This window comes from Bos taurus, chromosome 16 (assembly GCF_002263795.3).
Source record: "Bos taurus isolate L1 Dominette 01449 registration number 42190680 breed Hereford chromosome 16, ARS-UCD2.0, whole genome shotgun sequence".
Classification (NCBI taxonomy): Eukaryota; Metazoa; Chordata; class Mammalia; order Artiodactyla; family Bovidae; genus Bos; species Bos taurus.
This window is the reverse complement of record NC_037343.1, coordinates 28,121,926-28,137,827: the sequence shown is the minus strand read 5'-3', so window position 1 is coordinate 28,137,827 and position 15,902 is coordinate 28,121,926. Positions and strand designations below refer to the sequence as shown.

The 15,902-nt window shown below is 37.5% G+C and overlaps 1 protein-coding gene across 2 annotated transcripts in view; it reads right to left on the bottom strand.

Annotated features, from left to right (window-relative positions):
• The window catches only part of DNAH14 (dynein axonemal heavy chain 14), a 377,701-nt gene that overhangs the window by 304,971 nt on the left and 56,828 nt on the right, over nucleotides 1-15,902 (bottom strand). For both annotated transcript variants that reach the window (XM_059875675.1, XM_059875674.1), the window contains 2 exons: nucleotides 9,173-9,311; nucleotides 3,848-3,979 (listed from right to left, as the gene is read on the bottom strand). In XM_059875675.1, coding sequence (XP_059731658.1) covers nucleotides 3,848-3,979; nucleotides 9,173-9,311 — 271 coding nt within the window. The remainder of the gene's footprint in view (nucleotides 1-3,847; nucleotides 3,980-9,172; nucleotides 9,312-15,902) is intronic.

Sequence of the window (15,902 nt, the reverse complement as noted above, 5' to 3'; positions counted from 1 at the left end):
TGGTTCCAAATAGGAAAAGGGGTATGTCAAGGCTGTATATTGTCACCCTGCTTATTTAACTTATATGCAGAGTACATCATGAGAAATGCTGGACTGGAAGAAGCACAAGCTGGAATCAAGATTGCCAGGGGAAATATCAACAACCTCAGATATGCAGATGACACCACCCTTATGGCAGAAAGTGAAGAGGACCTAAAAGCCTCTTGATGAAAGTGAAAGAGGAGAGTGAAAAAGTTGGCTTAAAGCTCAACATTCAGAAAACGAAGATCATGGCATCTGGTCCCATCACTTCATGGGAATTAGATGGGGAAACAGTGGAAACAGTGTCAGACTTTATTTTTGTGGGCTCCAAAGTCACTGCAGATGGTGACCGCAGCCATGAAATTAAAAGATGCTTCCTCCTTGGAAGGAAAGTTATGACCAACCTAGATAGCATATTCAAAAGCAGAGATATTACTTTGCCAACAAAGGTTCATCTAGTCAAGGCTATGGTTTTTCCTGTGGTCATGTATGGATGTGAGAGTTGGATTGTGAAGAAGGCTGAGCGCCAAAGAATTGATGCTTTTGAACTGTGGTGTTGAAGAAGACTCTTGAGAGTCCCTTGGACTGCAAGGAGATCCAACCAGTCCATGCTAAAGGATATCAGCCCTGGGATTTCTTTGGAAGGAATGATGCTAAAGCTGAAACTCCAGTATTTTGGCCACCTCATGCGAAGGGTTGACTCATTGGAAAAGACTCTGATGCTGGGAGGGATTGGGGGCAGGAAGAGAAGGGGACGACAGAGGATGAGATGGCTGGATGGCATCACTGACTCGATGGACGTGAGTCTGAGTGAACTCCGGTAGTTGGTGATGGACAGGGAGGCCTGGCGTGCTGCGATTCACGGGGTTGCAAAGAGTCGGAAACGACTGAGCGACTGAACTGAACTGAACTGAACTGAACTGATACCTGTGCTATATTTTCCCAGAGCTAGGCTGTCCCAAACATTGACCAGAAGAATGTTTCTCAATCTAGCTCTACTTTAGATTCACTTGAGAAGCTTTTATAGTACTCCCAGGAACTGACAACTGACATTCATTCTGGAAATTGGGAAATAGGGAAAATTCTCTGACTGATGTAGCCACAAGGAACCCAGTAACTCAGTGGTCTATTACCCAGATTAAAGAGCTGTGTCAAAGTAGGGCTTAAGCCTCTGAGAAATAATATCTAATGGAAAAAAAGAAAAAATATGCTTTATTGATACTTTCGTTTCCAATGTTAGTTCACAATTTTTTTATTTGGACACATTCTCAGTTTTATGATGTTCTCATCTTTATTAAGTCTACATACTTCCATGGAGTAAATAAGTTTGGTGAATTTCTAAAACAGAGCTAGCAGTAAGTCTAGTAGGTTCTTATCTGAAATTGATTTAAGTGAAAATATCTTAACCAATATTTATGGCCAAATCCAAGTGATGCTGAATGAGAGAAAAGGAGACACAATATGAGTAATATTTCAGATAACCACGATGGTAGGATCACTCACCTAGAGCCAGACATCCTGGAGCGTGAAGTCAAGTGGGTCTGAGGAAGCACTACTACGAACAAAGCTAGTGGAGGTGATGGAATTCCAGCTGAGCTACTTCAAATCCTTAAAGATGATGCTGTGAAAGTGCTGCATTCAATATGCCAGCAAATTTGGAAAACTCAGCAGGGGCCACAGGACTGGAAAAGTTTTCCTTCCCATCTTCAAACTACCACACAATTTCACTCATTTCACACACTAGCAAAGTAATGCTCAAAATTCTCCAAGCCAGGCTTCAACAGTATATGAACCAAGAACTCCAGATATTCAAGCTGGATTTAGAAAAGGCAGAGGAACCAGATCAAATTGCCAACATCCTCTGGATCATAGAACAAGCAAGAGAATTCTAGAAAAATTCTACTTCTGCTTCATTGACTACACTAAAGCCTTTGACTGCATGGATCACAACTAACTGGACTATTCTTAAAGAGATGGGAATACCAGACTACCTTATCTGCCTCCTGAGAAACCTGTACTCAGGTTAAGAAACAACAGTTAGAACTGGACGTAGAACAATGGACTGGTTCCAAATAGGGAAAGGAGTACATCAAGGCTGTATATTGTCACCCTGCTTACTTAATTTATATGCAGACTACATCATGCAAAATGCCAGGCTGGATGAAGCACAAGCTGGAATCAAGACTGCTGGAAGAAATGTCAGTAACCTTAGATATGCATATACCACCACCCTTAAGGCAGAAGCAAAGAGGAACTAAAGAGCCTCTTGATGCAAGTGAAAGAGGAGAGTGAAAAAGCTGGCTTGAAACTCAACATTCAAAAATGAAGATCATGGCATCCGGTCCCATCACTTCACGGCAAATACATGGGGAAACAATGGAACCAGTGAGAGACCAGCTTGTTCCTTGGAAGAAAGGCTATGACCAATCTAGATAGCATATTAAAAAGCAGAGATGTTACTTTACTGACAAAGGTCTGTTTAGTCAAAGCTATGCTTTTTCCAAGAGTCATGTTATGGAAATGAGAGGTGGATCATAAAGAAAGCTGAGCACCGAAGAATTGATGCTTTTGAACTGCAGTGTTGGAGAAGACTCTTGAGAGTCCCTTGGACTGCAAGGAGATCCAACCAGTCAATCCTAAAAGAAATCAAATCTGATTATTCACTGGAAGGACTGATGCTGAACCTGAAGCTCCAATATTTTGGCCACCTGATGCGAAAAGCTGACTCATTAGAAAAGACCCTGATGCTGAGAAAGACTGAAGGCAAGAGAAGGGAATGACAGAGGATGAGATGGTTGGATGCCATTACTGACTCAATGGACTTGAGTTTGAGCAATCTCCAGGAGATGGTGAAGGACAGGGAAACCTGGCGTGCTGTAGTCCATTGGGTCACAAAGAGTCAGACGTGACTGTGCAACTGAACAAGAACAATATTTTACGAGCATCTCAGTCACATCTCAGTAATATTTTTATTAATCCCTTTTTGATTTATGCTACCCTTGGCCAAATTGTTCCCATCTGTCTTCATATGACTGGGCTTGGGGAGGTTAGGGGGACTATGAGGAATAAGATAAGGAATAAGAAGCTTTTGTTCACTGACAGAAAATAGGTCCACTTCATCTTCCTGTCAATACATAAAGCCTTTAAGTTACTGCTGCCCCATATCTATCAAAAGTTCAATTCAGAAAAATAATATTTAAAAATTTTTGAGAGAGACCTAGTTCACCAATTCCTCCAGAGCCTCAAATTCAGCCAAAGCAGCAGAGGTAGTAAGTTCTATAACTAGATGATATCGCATCAGTTCCTTACTGAATTGCACTTTGTGAATTATGATTTCATGCACTGTCATTAACTATACAGGGAAGCTACATAAAATAATCCTATGAAATGAGTCACAACACACTGGGTAAGAATGCTTTGAGGACACTGTTATTATATTATCAAATCCTCTTTATTAAATCCTTGGGGAAGTTTTGTTTTACCTAGCTTTATTTCTCTTGAATATGAGGTTTTATCTTGTACCCACTGTGAACTTTGTAACAAAGAATGTTTCCTTTTATATATCAGCTTAAATTAGAGTGTAAGCATATTGAAGGTATATAAATACAAAATACATATACATACATTTGTGTGTGTGTGTTTGCATTCTACACAGCACCTTGAAAAATCTTACATATAGTAAATTCACAGTACTAGTTGGTTGGCTAATTAACTACGTTTGTCCCTCTGTCCATTTCTAACACTTTTTCCAGGAATGCAATTTGGAGCAATAGTTTTAGTTGATACATAAAACTGATAAACAGAGAGGATATAATCAAAGAATTACCTTTAAAATTGTAAGTTTTATTTCTGAAATTGCTTTATCCCTGACATCTTCAAGTTGTTTCAATGCCTGAGTAGCCTGATGTAACTGTTCTTCACAAAATTCATGTAGAGAATATGTTCGAAACTTATCCAGCTAATTAAATGATAGTAAATGTTCAGTGTTGAAAGTCAAAATTCATTTAAAAAAAAAGAAAATAAAATATCTTGGTCATTGCTTCATATCATAAAGAATAGCATATTTTATACTGTTTTATATATATCATATATGCCTTATATATTATTCAAATTTAAACACTATTACTCAATCTAAGCAAACCTTTAAAGAAGACAGAAAAACGCATCATTTTAATTGTTAAATTCTAGTTAGCTTTAGTTAACTTTTAAACTAAAGCAGAAAAATTCAGAAGTTGATATGTTTATGAAATATCTATGAATTCAGGGCAATTGACAATCTTAGGAATTGCTTTTATCTTTGGAGCTCCCATTATCTGTAAAACTTAAAAATATGAACACTAGATGTAGGATAGAGAGACTAAAATTAAATAATTTAAATAAAGTAAATTACATTCTGAATTTATTCAGAATCCTGCATGGAGAAATTTCCATCAACTGTGCTGCTGAACTCCTCTAGTAATACATACATATAATTTTCACCTATTTGTGTATATTCCATCGTTCTTCCTCTTTTCAGTATTTTATTTTTCCCACATTATGTTAATTCTCTTTCCAAAATACATTTTCATCAACAAATATATGGACATCTTTATCCCTAGTTATCGGAGAAGGCAATGGCACCCCACTCCAGTACTCTTGCCTGGAAAATCCCATGGGCAGAGGAGCCTTGTAGGCTGCAGTCTATGGGGTCGCTAAGAGTCAGACATGACTGAGCGACTTCCCTTTCACTTTTCACTTTCATGCATTGGAGAAGGAAATGGCAACCCACTCCAGTGTAATACCTTATAAATATATGCTTCCAAAAACAAAAAATGGAATGCTCTGGCATTCAAATTTTGTATTAATTCTTTGTGCTCTTCCTCTCCTGGTCTCACATATGGTTACCAGGTCTTGATTTTTCCAGTTTCGTTGTTGTTGTTTAGTCACCAAGTTGTGTCCCACTCTTTGTAACCCCATGGACTACAGAAGGCCAGGCCTCTCTGTCCCTCACCCTGTCTCAGAGTTTGCCCAAGTTTCCAGTATAATGTCTCAAAAATCTTCCTTCCTTTCTGACCTCACTGCCTACTGAAGTCCTTATTACTTCGCCTGCATTATTCCCGTACTACAGTAACTGATCTTTATAATTCTACATCTCCTTGGTTTCAATTATTCTTGTAAATCTTGTAAATTACTTGTAAATCACTTGTAAATCACTATCACATTAATTTCAGAAACTTTCAAGTTTTTATTTATGAATAGTTCTAAAAGTTTACTCTGCACAGAAATCACCTGGCTTGTTAAAAATGTAAATTACTAGCGCCACTCACTTCACCCTCCCCAAAAAGGGATGAGTCACAAAATTTTACAATTTTATTAAGCACTCAAAACAGTGTCCAATAAAGCACAATCGTTCTTATACAGAAAACATAATAAAAAATCCCAACACTCTTCAGCTGGTTCTGTGGTCTTGCACATGTCACAATCTAGGATTTAGTTTGTCATTTGAAAGTGAAGTTTTAGATAAAATGATTCATGTGTGTTCTTTCCCTTCTGCTGCTGCTGCTAAGTCGCTTCAGTTGTGTCCGACTTTGTGCAACCCATAGATGGCAGCCCACCAGGCTCCCCCGTCCCTGGGATTCTCCAGGCAAAAACACTGGAGTGGGTTGCCATTTCCTTCTCCATGTTTTCCTTCTACTTGTAAACATTTCAGTCCCTTTAAAGGTGTGAACGGAATGTCATCTGCCATATTATGAAACAGGATATTGCGGCCATCAAGTCAGTAGCTGCTGCTGCTGCTGCTGCTAAGTCACTTCAGTCGTGTCCAACTCTGTGCAACCCCACAGATGGCAGCCCACCAGGCTCCCCCGTCCCTGGGATTCTCCAGGCAAGAACACTGGAGTGGGTTGCCATTTTCTTCTCCAATGCATGAAAGTGAAAAGTGAAAGTAAAGTCGCTCAGTCGTATCTGACTCTTAGTGACCCCATGGACTGCAGCCCACCAGGCTCCTCCATCCAGCCACCCTCAACTGTGCACCCTGAGGGGATTCAGGATGGAGATAAGCAGGATACTAGCCCTAGATTGTTAAGGTGCATATCAAAGGAATGATTTCAATGGGCCCAGACTCTTGCATCTTCCCATACACAGAGAAGCACTAAATTCATTAACCTGAGATGTATTTAGATAATAATAATCTTTTGTGTTTCCAACTACCTGGTTCTCATTGCAAGATCCCCTATATACTCTGGCTCCTCCCTTACCCCTTCAAAGCAGTCCCTCAGATATACCTGACAGACTGCCTCCTCTGCTTAATTTCTCAAAAAGTTTGCCAAATAAAACAGTCTCAACTTTTAGGCTATACAGTTTTTTTCAGTCAACAAAGATATGCTTGCATTCCAGCAGTGTATTCTGGCACACTTGTAAACTCCATTCATGGCATTAACTTCTAAACAATCCCATCATATGCATTCTTAACCTCGCTTTATTCTCCTTCCCTCCTCATTGTCAATCCTCGTTGCAATCTGCATCCGCAGCTTTGTGTAGTCCCTTAGACCTAGTGCACAACTGGCCATCTTCGAATTCCTGAGCCAGGCTCAGTTCTCAGTCTATGAATCTCTGTTCTTCTTCCATCTGATCCTGGCTTCTCCAGTCTTAGAAATTCCCATTCTTGCAAAATGTCCTCACAATCCCCACTAGAAGCATCCCTGCCTTAAAGGCAGGTTCAGTTCCTACTTTTCCCTTATGCTGCTGTTCTTGATCTGATGTTTAAGACTCAATGTAACTTTCAAATCAAACATGCACTGAATATTTTACACAGATTCATATCCCTTACTTAACTGCCCTATTCCCTTCCTCTCTGGTTATTCAAGTCCAGCATAGCCTAGTTATAATATCTTTCCTTCACAAAGCATGCCTCAACCTTATCTCTAAAAATGGTTAATATCTACTTCCTCTGAATTTCTGTGGTATGACTATTTTACAAATATTATTTGCAACCAAAATTCCTTGTCTTATATTTTGCTAACTGATTAGCTAGAATGATTAGAATTAGTTATCATTTTTATATGTAAAGAATTATCTCTTTTAATAAACTATAGGGCTTCCCAGGTGGCTCAGTGGTAAAGAATCTGCCTGCCAATGCAGGAGCCGCAGGAGACACAGGTTCAGTCCCTATGTTGGGAAGATTCCCCTGGAGCAGGAAATGACAACCCACTCCAGGCTTCTTGTCAGGATAATTCCACAGATAGAAGAGCCTGGCTGGCTACAGTTCAGGGGGTGGCAGAGAGTCTGACAAGACTGAGCAACTGAGCACAATAAACTATAAGCAGATTAAACAAAGCAATGCTTTGTCTTTTACTCTGTATCCATCTCCTTTGCATTTTGCATATAATAGATAACTAACACATATTATATATTGTCTGGAAAGGTTTGTTCCCTTCTGCTTCATGTTCCAGGGGGAAGCTAACATGACTTAAGATCTCTAATAACCTCTCTGGGTCACTCTGTTAGCATTACCATCTATTAGCACTTTAGTCATAGATATCAGAGATATTCTAACATCTCCTTTGCCTTACCACCCATCAATAAGTTAACTGATAAATTCTGTCACTCATTTATTCATAAAACAATGTAATATTATAGCTGTCCAACTGTTTCCTCTTGCATTAAAACCATATTAAAAATACTCCTCTGTGAAATATTTAACTTGAATTTAATCCTTTTGAAACAATAGTATTATTACTATAACTATACAAATGATATTTCATCTGTAGTAATTAACTAATATTTCTGTAAGCATCTCCTTGCAGGAAACCACTCTCATCAGGAAATCCCTTCTGTCTCATCACTTTATCAAAGCTATACTGTAACTAACCTTAAATCAGGCACCCCTGTGCTCTGCTCATCTCCAGCTCAAATATACTTTTCAATATCTGACCTAACCTATTTGTTCTTTCTATAGACCACATAAGTAGAAATGAAGAAGGATTAACTAACATATGACCAGAAGAGATCTGGCCAACTAATTAATTCCCTAGCTTCTCCTTCAGTAATCTCAAGAACAAACTGTGTGAACAAACTGTATAAACAAGATAGCATCTAAGAAAAGATCACAAGAAATAAAACAAGTTTGTACAACAAGGGGTGGTGGCGAAACTCCAACTCCCATCTCAGTGATTAACTGAGATTACCTCCCCTTTTCCCTTTGAAAACATTCATGTCCAAGCAGGATCTTCAGAGAAGGTTTCTAGGGACATTAAGTCCACCATTTCCCCAGATTGCTGACATTCTGATCAAAATCAACCTTGCTTTCCACCAACACCTGCCTCTCTCTTGGTTATTGACTTTCAAGGGCCAAGCAACTGGATCTGAGTTTGGTAACATTTCTTGACTAATTCTTTGATTTATTTACTCACTCAGGGACTATTCATTGAGCACCTACTATGTGTCAGTCACTATACATAATAGATTCTAAAAATAAGCTGTTCATTTGCAAGTGTTAATCTTATTACATGTGTATAGTTCACACAATTTTTGCACTGACTGTCAAGTTTATAACTTGTTCAAGCCCTTTCAACTATTTCTCTAAGACTAGATGACTATTTTACTCTTCTCCCTTACACAGTGGGTAAGTGAAGTAAAAGATGCTGGAATCCTGCTCAGTTAAATATGTAAAATTTACAGGTCTGTGTACTTAATTTCTTTGAAAGAACTCTACTATATAAATCAAATCATTCATTAAGAAGTCACCCTTTACAGAACTGTGTAACAAGAGAACACATAAATTTAACCAAACACTGTAAGTAGCAACTTATTACAATGTCTTGACAAGCTATAATAAGAGAACAGCTGATAACTATCAATTATGTATTACAGATAATTGATTATTTATAAACATATTACATGTTAGAGTTTTTGTTATAAGAAAGGGCCTCATAACAGGCTTAGGTTTTTTGTAAGGAAGAAATTTTTTCCCTTAATTATTAATTTAAAGATTATTGTTAACTGTTAAAATTGAGTGGAATAATGTTCTTTGTAGGTATTTTAGAACATTAGTCATGCATAGGGCTGGTTTACTATGGATTGAGAAGTTTGAATTTCTTCCATTTAAAATTATATTTGTTTTTCCTACTTTCTATACACCAACATTATCTAATGGTAAGATACTTCTACCTACCTTTACAAGGCATATGGCATTTGAATTATCTTCATCACCTTTTTTGAGACTAACTGCATCTTCACAAAGTCCCTTTATATAAAGCAAACAGCCTTGAAATAACTCATCAGCAAAAAATAGACTGCGATACAAAAGTGACCTGAAAGTTTAAAAATTGCCACAGACTTATCTCTCATTTGAAATGAATAAAATCAATTTAGAGTTAATTAGTATGGTTTGTTTCATATGCCTACAGTTAATATTCAATATGTATTACATGTACCATAATTTAAATAATATTGATAAAGATTAGTAAGCATTACTGGTTTGGTTTGGCTGATAATATTGAAGGCAAGATTTTGGGACTGGGTGTGATAAGAACAAAACAGAAGGGGAAACAAGTGATAACTGCCACTGAGTTCTAAAAATTTTGCAATGATACATTAGGCAATGATACACAAAAAGAATTATATTCCTGTATTTATTAAATTTAAATAAATTTCCTCAATTTAGTTTTTGTCTAATGACAGGGAAAAAAATTAACTAGATTAGCGACCATTTGGATAATGTTTCTTAAATTCTCCAACCACCATATCTTAAAATAGAGAAGTTGGTCGCTTTTCTTTTTTCTGCCTTTTCTACTGATCTGATCACAGTCACAAAGATGAGACAAATCACTGCTAACAATTCTGCAAAGAACAGGACAGAATTGGAAAAGAGCAGAATGGAAGAGATAATGCTCCTTAAAAACTGTACACCCATGGCTGATTCATGTCAATGTATGGCAAAAACCAACACAATATTGTAAAGCAATTAGCCTCCAATTAAAATAAATTAATTAATTTAAAAAAACTGGATTGAGAAAAGCAAACTGCCCTGAGCAACAGTGTGTAGAGAATAGGGGGGCCTTTGCCCTTCACTGATTCTTCATATATATATGAATATACAATATACAATTAGTTCTTTCTCATCTTTCCATTTTACAAGTGAAAGCTTTATATACCATGAAGCTAGTGAAGCTTAAGCTTCATGGGCTCTTTTTATTTACACCACCTCTTTCAAAGCCTTGCAATTTATCTTAAAGAAGGTCTCCTCAAATTATATAGGCTTTATATAACATGGAACTATTCTTGGATGTAAAAGAATTTGTTAATTGACATTCCTCTAAGCATCTAGTATAAAAAGGAAGATGTCAAACTAAAAACAAGTGGCATATCCCAGAAAAAGAAAGGTCACAAAAAGCAAACCCAATCTTGGTATTTATTAACAAAAGAATGATGATCAAAATTCAGATAGTAATGAACTCATATTACTCAGCATTAAATGTTTAAAGCTTTCTTTTTTCCTATAAAAATGTATTCAATTTTGTTTTTATATGTTAGCACAGGTATAAATAAACAGGGGGTGCCTTATAAAAATAAGAAATGGAAAATGGGAACAAATTTAGAGTTGTAATGGTGAAGTCTGACAAAAAATGTATCAATTAATTATTCAAGTATAGATGTTATGAGGAAATCACTAACAAATTTCATTCTGTTGTAGCAGAAAACTAAATACATTCTCCAAAATTTTACTCACACACAACATAGTATTAGAAAATATATGACAGAAGTCTATTAAAATCCAGGTCCTGGCTTCTAGGAAAATAGAGTAGGTGTACATTTCACTGTTATTCCAGCTAAATAAGTACACTAAAAACTCTGCACGTTATATATAAATCAACCAAAAGACACTGTAAGGTAGAAAAGAGAAGAAAAACTTACTAGGAATGACATGGTGCTAAGTTTCCTGGATTACCTTTTGCCTCATACATCCTAGATTTGGAGCTGAACAAACCAGAAACCTGGAAATGCCAACAGGTATAGAAAAAAGCCTGCTGTCTAAAAGAACAGGAAGGAACAGTCTGTCAAGACAGAAAACTTTTAAAAGAATAACCATTCTAATTTAGACAAATACCATAGGAAAAAAAGGTGAAGTGGAGAACCTAGAGTTCCATCCTTGGCAAGATTCAATGAGGCACCTCTAGGGCCCCCATGGAAGGTTTTCAGAAGAAGCTGAGTAGAGAGCTGGGACTTTTATCTTCACTGGGTGGTAAAAAGCAAAGAAACAGAAAGTCATACACACACATTAAAGAAACAGAAAACATAAAGGAGAACCAAATTGAAATTTTAGAGTTGAAAAATATAATGACTAAGGAAAAAACTCATTAGATTGGTTCAACAGCAGAATGAAGTGAACAGAGAAATCAGTGAACTGGAAGACAGAAAATAGAAATTATCCAATCTAAACAAGAGAAAAAAATAGACTGAGAAAAATGAACAGAACCTCAGGGATCATTGGGACTATAAAAAAAAAAAATATGTAGCATTTGTGTCTGCAGTCTTAAAAGGAGAATAAAAATGACAGGAATACTTCAAGGAATAATGAATGAAAATTTGCCAAGTTTGCCTGAGGCTCTGCAACAACCAAGAGGGTTGAGATGGGGAGGGGACATATGTATACCTATAGCTGATTCATGTTGATGTTTGGCAGAAACCAACACAATTCTGTAAAGCAATTATCCTTCAATTCAAAAATAAATAAATTAAAATTTCTTTTAAAAAAGAAAATTTGCCAAGTTTGTCAAAAGACACAAAAACAGAGATTTAAGAAGCCAGGGAAACCCAAAGAAGAATAAAGATACATAAATCCACACCAAGACACATCAAAGTCACACTTCTGTTACTTAAGTACACAAAAAGATACAATGATACTATAGATAACCCTAAAAGGAATTCTAAAAAGTGTTCAAGTAATCTCCAAGAAGGCAGGAAGGAAAAAACAGACAAAATGAAAACAGAGCAAACAGAAACCAAAAAACAAAATGGCAAACTGAAGCCCTAAGATACAAATAATGAACTGCAAATGGTCTAAATATACCAATTAAAGACAGAGATTGGTAGATGAATTTAGCAATCCCACTGCTGGGCATACACACCGAGGAAACCAGAATTGAAAGAGACACGTGTACCCCAATGTTCATCACAGCACTGTTTATAATAGCCAGGACAGGGAAGCAACCTAGATGTCCATCAGCAGATGAATGGGTAAGAAAGCTGTGGTACATATACACAATGGAGTATTACTCAGCCATTAGAAAGAATACATTTGAATCAGTTCTGATGAGGTGGATGAAACTGGAGCCTATTATACAGAGTGAAGTAAGCCAGAAAGAAAAACACCAATACAATATACTAACGCATATATATGGAATTTAGAAAGATAGTAATGACAACCCTGTATGCGAGACAGCAAAAGAGACACAGACGTATAGAACAGTCTTTGGGACTCTGTGGGAGAGGGAGGGGGGGATGATTTGGGAGAATGGCATTAAAACATGTATAATATCATATAAGAAACGAATCACCAGTCCAGGTTCGATGTAGGATACAGGAAGCTTGGGGCTGGTGCACTGGGATGACCATGAGGGATGGTATGGGGAGGGAGGTGGGAGGGGGGTTCAGGATGGGGAACACATGTACATCTGTGGAGGATGCATGTTGATGTATGGCAAAACCAATACAATATTGTAAAGTAAAGAAAATAAAAAATAAAAAAAAGTGACCTAACTATATGCTATCTACAAGAAACTAATACCCAGCAACAAATCCCCTTTCTTCCAACTTCTCATCCTCACTTTTTGCTCCAGTCATCCCTGAAGCAAAGACTGTCACTTTAACAAGGAGGAGGAGTTGAGTAAAAGCCCAGGTCTGCACATTAAAGTCCATAAATATCACGAGAAAACTATAATGCAAAAAGACACAAAAGTGGAAGCAGTAATCGATTTTATTTTCTTGGGCTCCAAAATCATTGCAGATGGTGACTGTAGCCATGAAACTTAAAGAAGTCTGCTCCCTGGAAGGAAAGCTACAACAAACCTAGACAGCTTGTTAAAAAGCAGAGACATTATTTTGCCAACAAAGGTCCATATAGTCAAAGCATTGGTTTATCCAGTAGTCATGTACAGATGTGAGAGTTGGACCATAAAGAAGGCTCAGCACCAAGGAACTGATGCTTTTGAACTGTGGTGCAGGAGAAGACTCTTGAGAGTCCCTTGGACTGCAAGGAGATCAAACCAGTCAATCCTAAAGGAAATCATCCCTGAATATTCATTGGAAGGACTGTTGCTGAAGCTGAAGCTCCAATACTTTGGTCACCTGTTGCGAAGAGCTGACTCATTGGAAAAGGCCCTGACACTGGGAAAGACTGAAGGCAAAAGGAGAAGAGAGCAGCAGAGGATGAGATCGTTAGACAGCATCACTGACTCAATGGACATGAATTTAAGTAAACTCCAGGAGATGATGGAGGACAGAGGAGCCTGGCATGTTGTAGTCCATGGGGTTGCAAAGAGCTGGATATGGCTTAGTGAGTGAAGAGCAACAAGAATGTCCCAATGTTCACAGCAGCACTATTTACAATAGCCATGACATGGAAGCAACCTATATGTCTGTTGACAGATTAATGCATAAAGAAGTTTTGGTATACATATACAATGGAATATTACCTAGCCATAAAAATGAATGAATCTGAGTTAGTTGTCATGAGGCAGATGAACCTAGAACCTGTCAAACAGAGTGAAGTAGGTCAGAAAGAGAAAAACAAATACCATATATTAAAGCATATATACGAAATGTAGAAAAATGGTTATTGATGAACCTTTGCTGGGCAGGAACAGAGTCACCCACATAGAGAGTGAATCTATAGATACAGTGGGGGAAAGAAAGGATGAGACAAATTGAGACAGTATCATTGACATATACCACGTGTAAAATAGTTGTGGGAAGCACCTATACAGCACAGGAAACTTAGCTCAGTGCTCTGTGATGACCTAGAGGGCTGGGATGGTGAGTTGGGTAGGAGAGAGGCTCAAGAGGGAGGCGACATATGTATACTGATAGCTGATTCGCATTGTTGTACAGCAGAATTAACACAGCGTTGTAAAGTAATTATCATCCAATGAAAAGAAAAGTTCACCTAGCTCAGCAAAGCAGGGAGGTCAAATAGTTTCTCTATGGTTTGAAGAAGCAAGTTAATTATTAGCCTAATACCTGGCATGCAGTAGATGCTAAATAGACATTCTTAAATTTTAAAAAGGATAAGCCAAAGATTAGGATAAAATATTTATAACCCTGTATCTGTCAAAGAACTCATAGCCAGAATATAAAAAGAATTCTTAAAATGCAACAGTATGAAGACAAACAATTCAATTAGAAAATGTACAAAAGACATGAAAAGACATTTTACCAAAGAAGAGAATCAGATGGAAAATAAGCAAATGAAGACACTAAATATCAGTCATTAGGGGAATGCAGACTAAAACCACAATAAGATATTATTACACACCTACTAAAATGTCTAAAATAGAAAATAGCAACAACTTCAAATGGTAGTAAGAATGTGGAGAAACTGAATTACTAATACATTGTGTGGGAATGGAAAAAAAGGCATAATCACTCTGGAATGTCTTGGTAGTTTCTTTAAAAATTAAACATGCAATTATAGTAAGACCCAGTAAGTGCACTTGTGGTGATTTACCCCAGAAAAATGAAAACTTATGTTCACACAAAAACCTGTTTATGCATGTTTATATAGCAGCTTTATCTGTATTAAGCAAAGGCTGGGTAACATGCAGGTGTGCTTCAAGAGAGACAAACTGTGGTACATCCTAACCATGGACTGTTACCCAGCAGTAAAAATAAATGATTAATATATGCAACAACCTGGATGAATCTCCAGAGAGTTATGCTACATGAAAAATCAATCCCAATGGTTATATAATGCATAATTTCACTTATATTACATTCTATCAAAGGACAAAATTACAGAAATCATAAAGAGATTAGTGCTTGCCACAGGTTGAGAGTGGGAGTGAGAAGGAAGAGAGTATAGCTATTAAAGGATTAAAAGACAACATGAAAGATACAGAAATGTTCTGTATCTTGATTTTACTACTGTCATTATCCTGGTCATACTATATCTTTGAAAGATATTACCACCAGGGGAAGATGGTGAGAAAGGCACATGAGATTGCTCTATATAAATTCTTACAACTGTATTTTCATCATAATTATCTCAAAGTAAAAGTTTAACAGCAACAAGAAAATCTGGCTGTAATATAGAATTAACTGTCATCTATCTTGGATGATTTAATCATTTCCCTTCCTGGAGGCAAAACTTAGCTCAAGTGAGGGTTTCTCTGGCAGCATAGTAAAGAATCCACCTGCCAATGCAGGGGACACAGGTTCAATCCCTGGTCTGGGACGATTCCACATGCTGCAGCACAACTAAGCCTTTGTACCACAATTACTGAAGCCCACATATCTAGAGCCTGTGGTCTGCAATGAGAAGCCACCGCAATGAGAAGCCTGCATAGAGTAACAAGAAAATAGCCCCCACTCACTGCAACTAGAGAAAACCTATGCACAGCAATGAAGACCCAGCACAGTCAAAAATAAATGACCAGTTTGAAGATGACATGATACTGTGCATCATTTCAGTTCAGTTCAGTCACTCAGTCATGTCCGACTCTTTACAACCCCATGGACAGCAGCACACCAGGCCTCCCTGTCCATCACCAACTCCCGGAGTTTACTCAAACTCATGTCCATTGAGTCGGTGATGCCATCCAACCATCTCATTCTCTGTTATCCCCTTTTCCTCCCACCTTCAATCTTTCCCAGCATCAGGATCTTTTCAAATGAGTCAGTTCTAA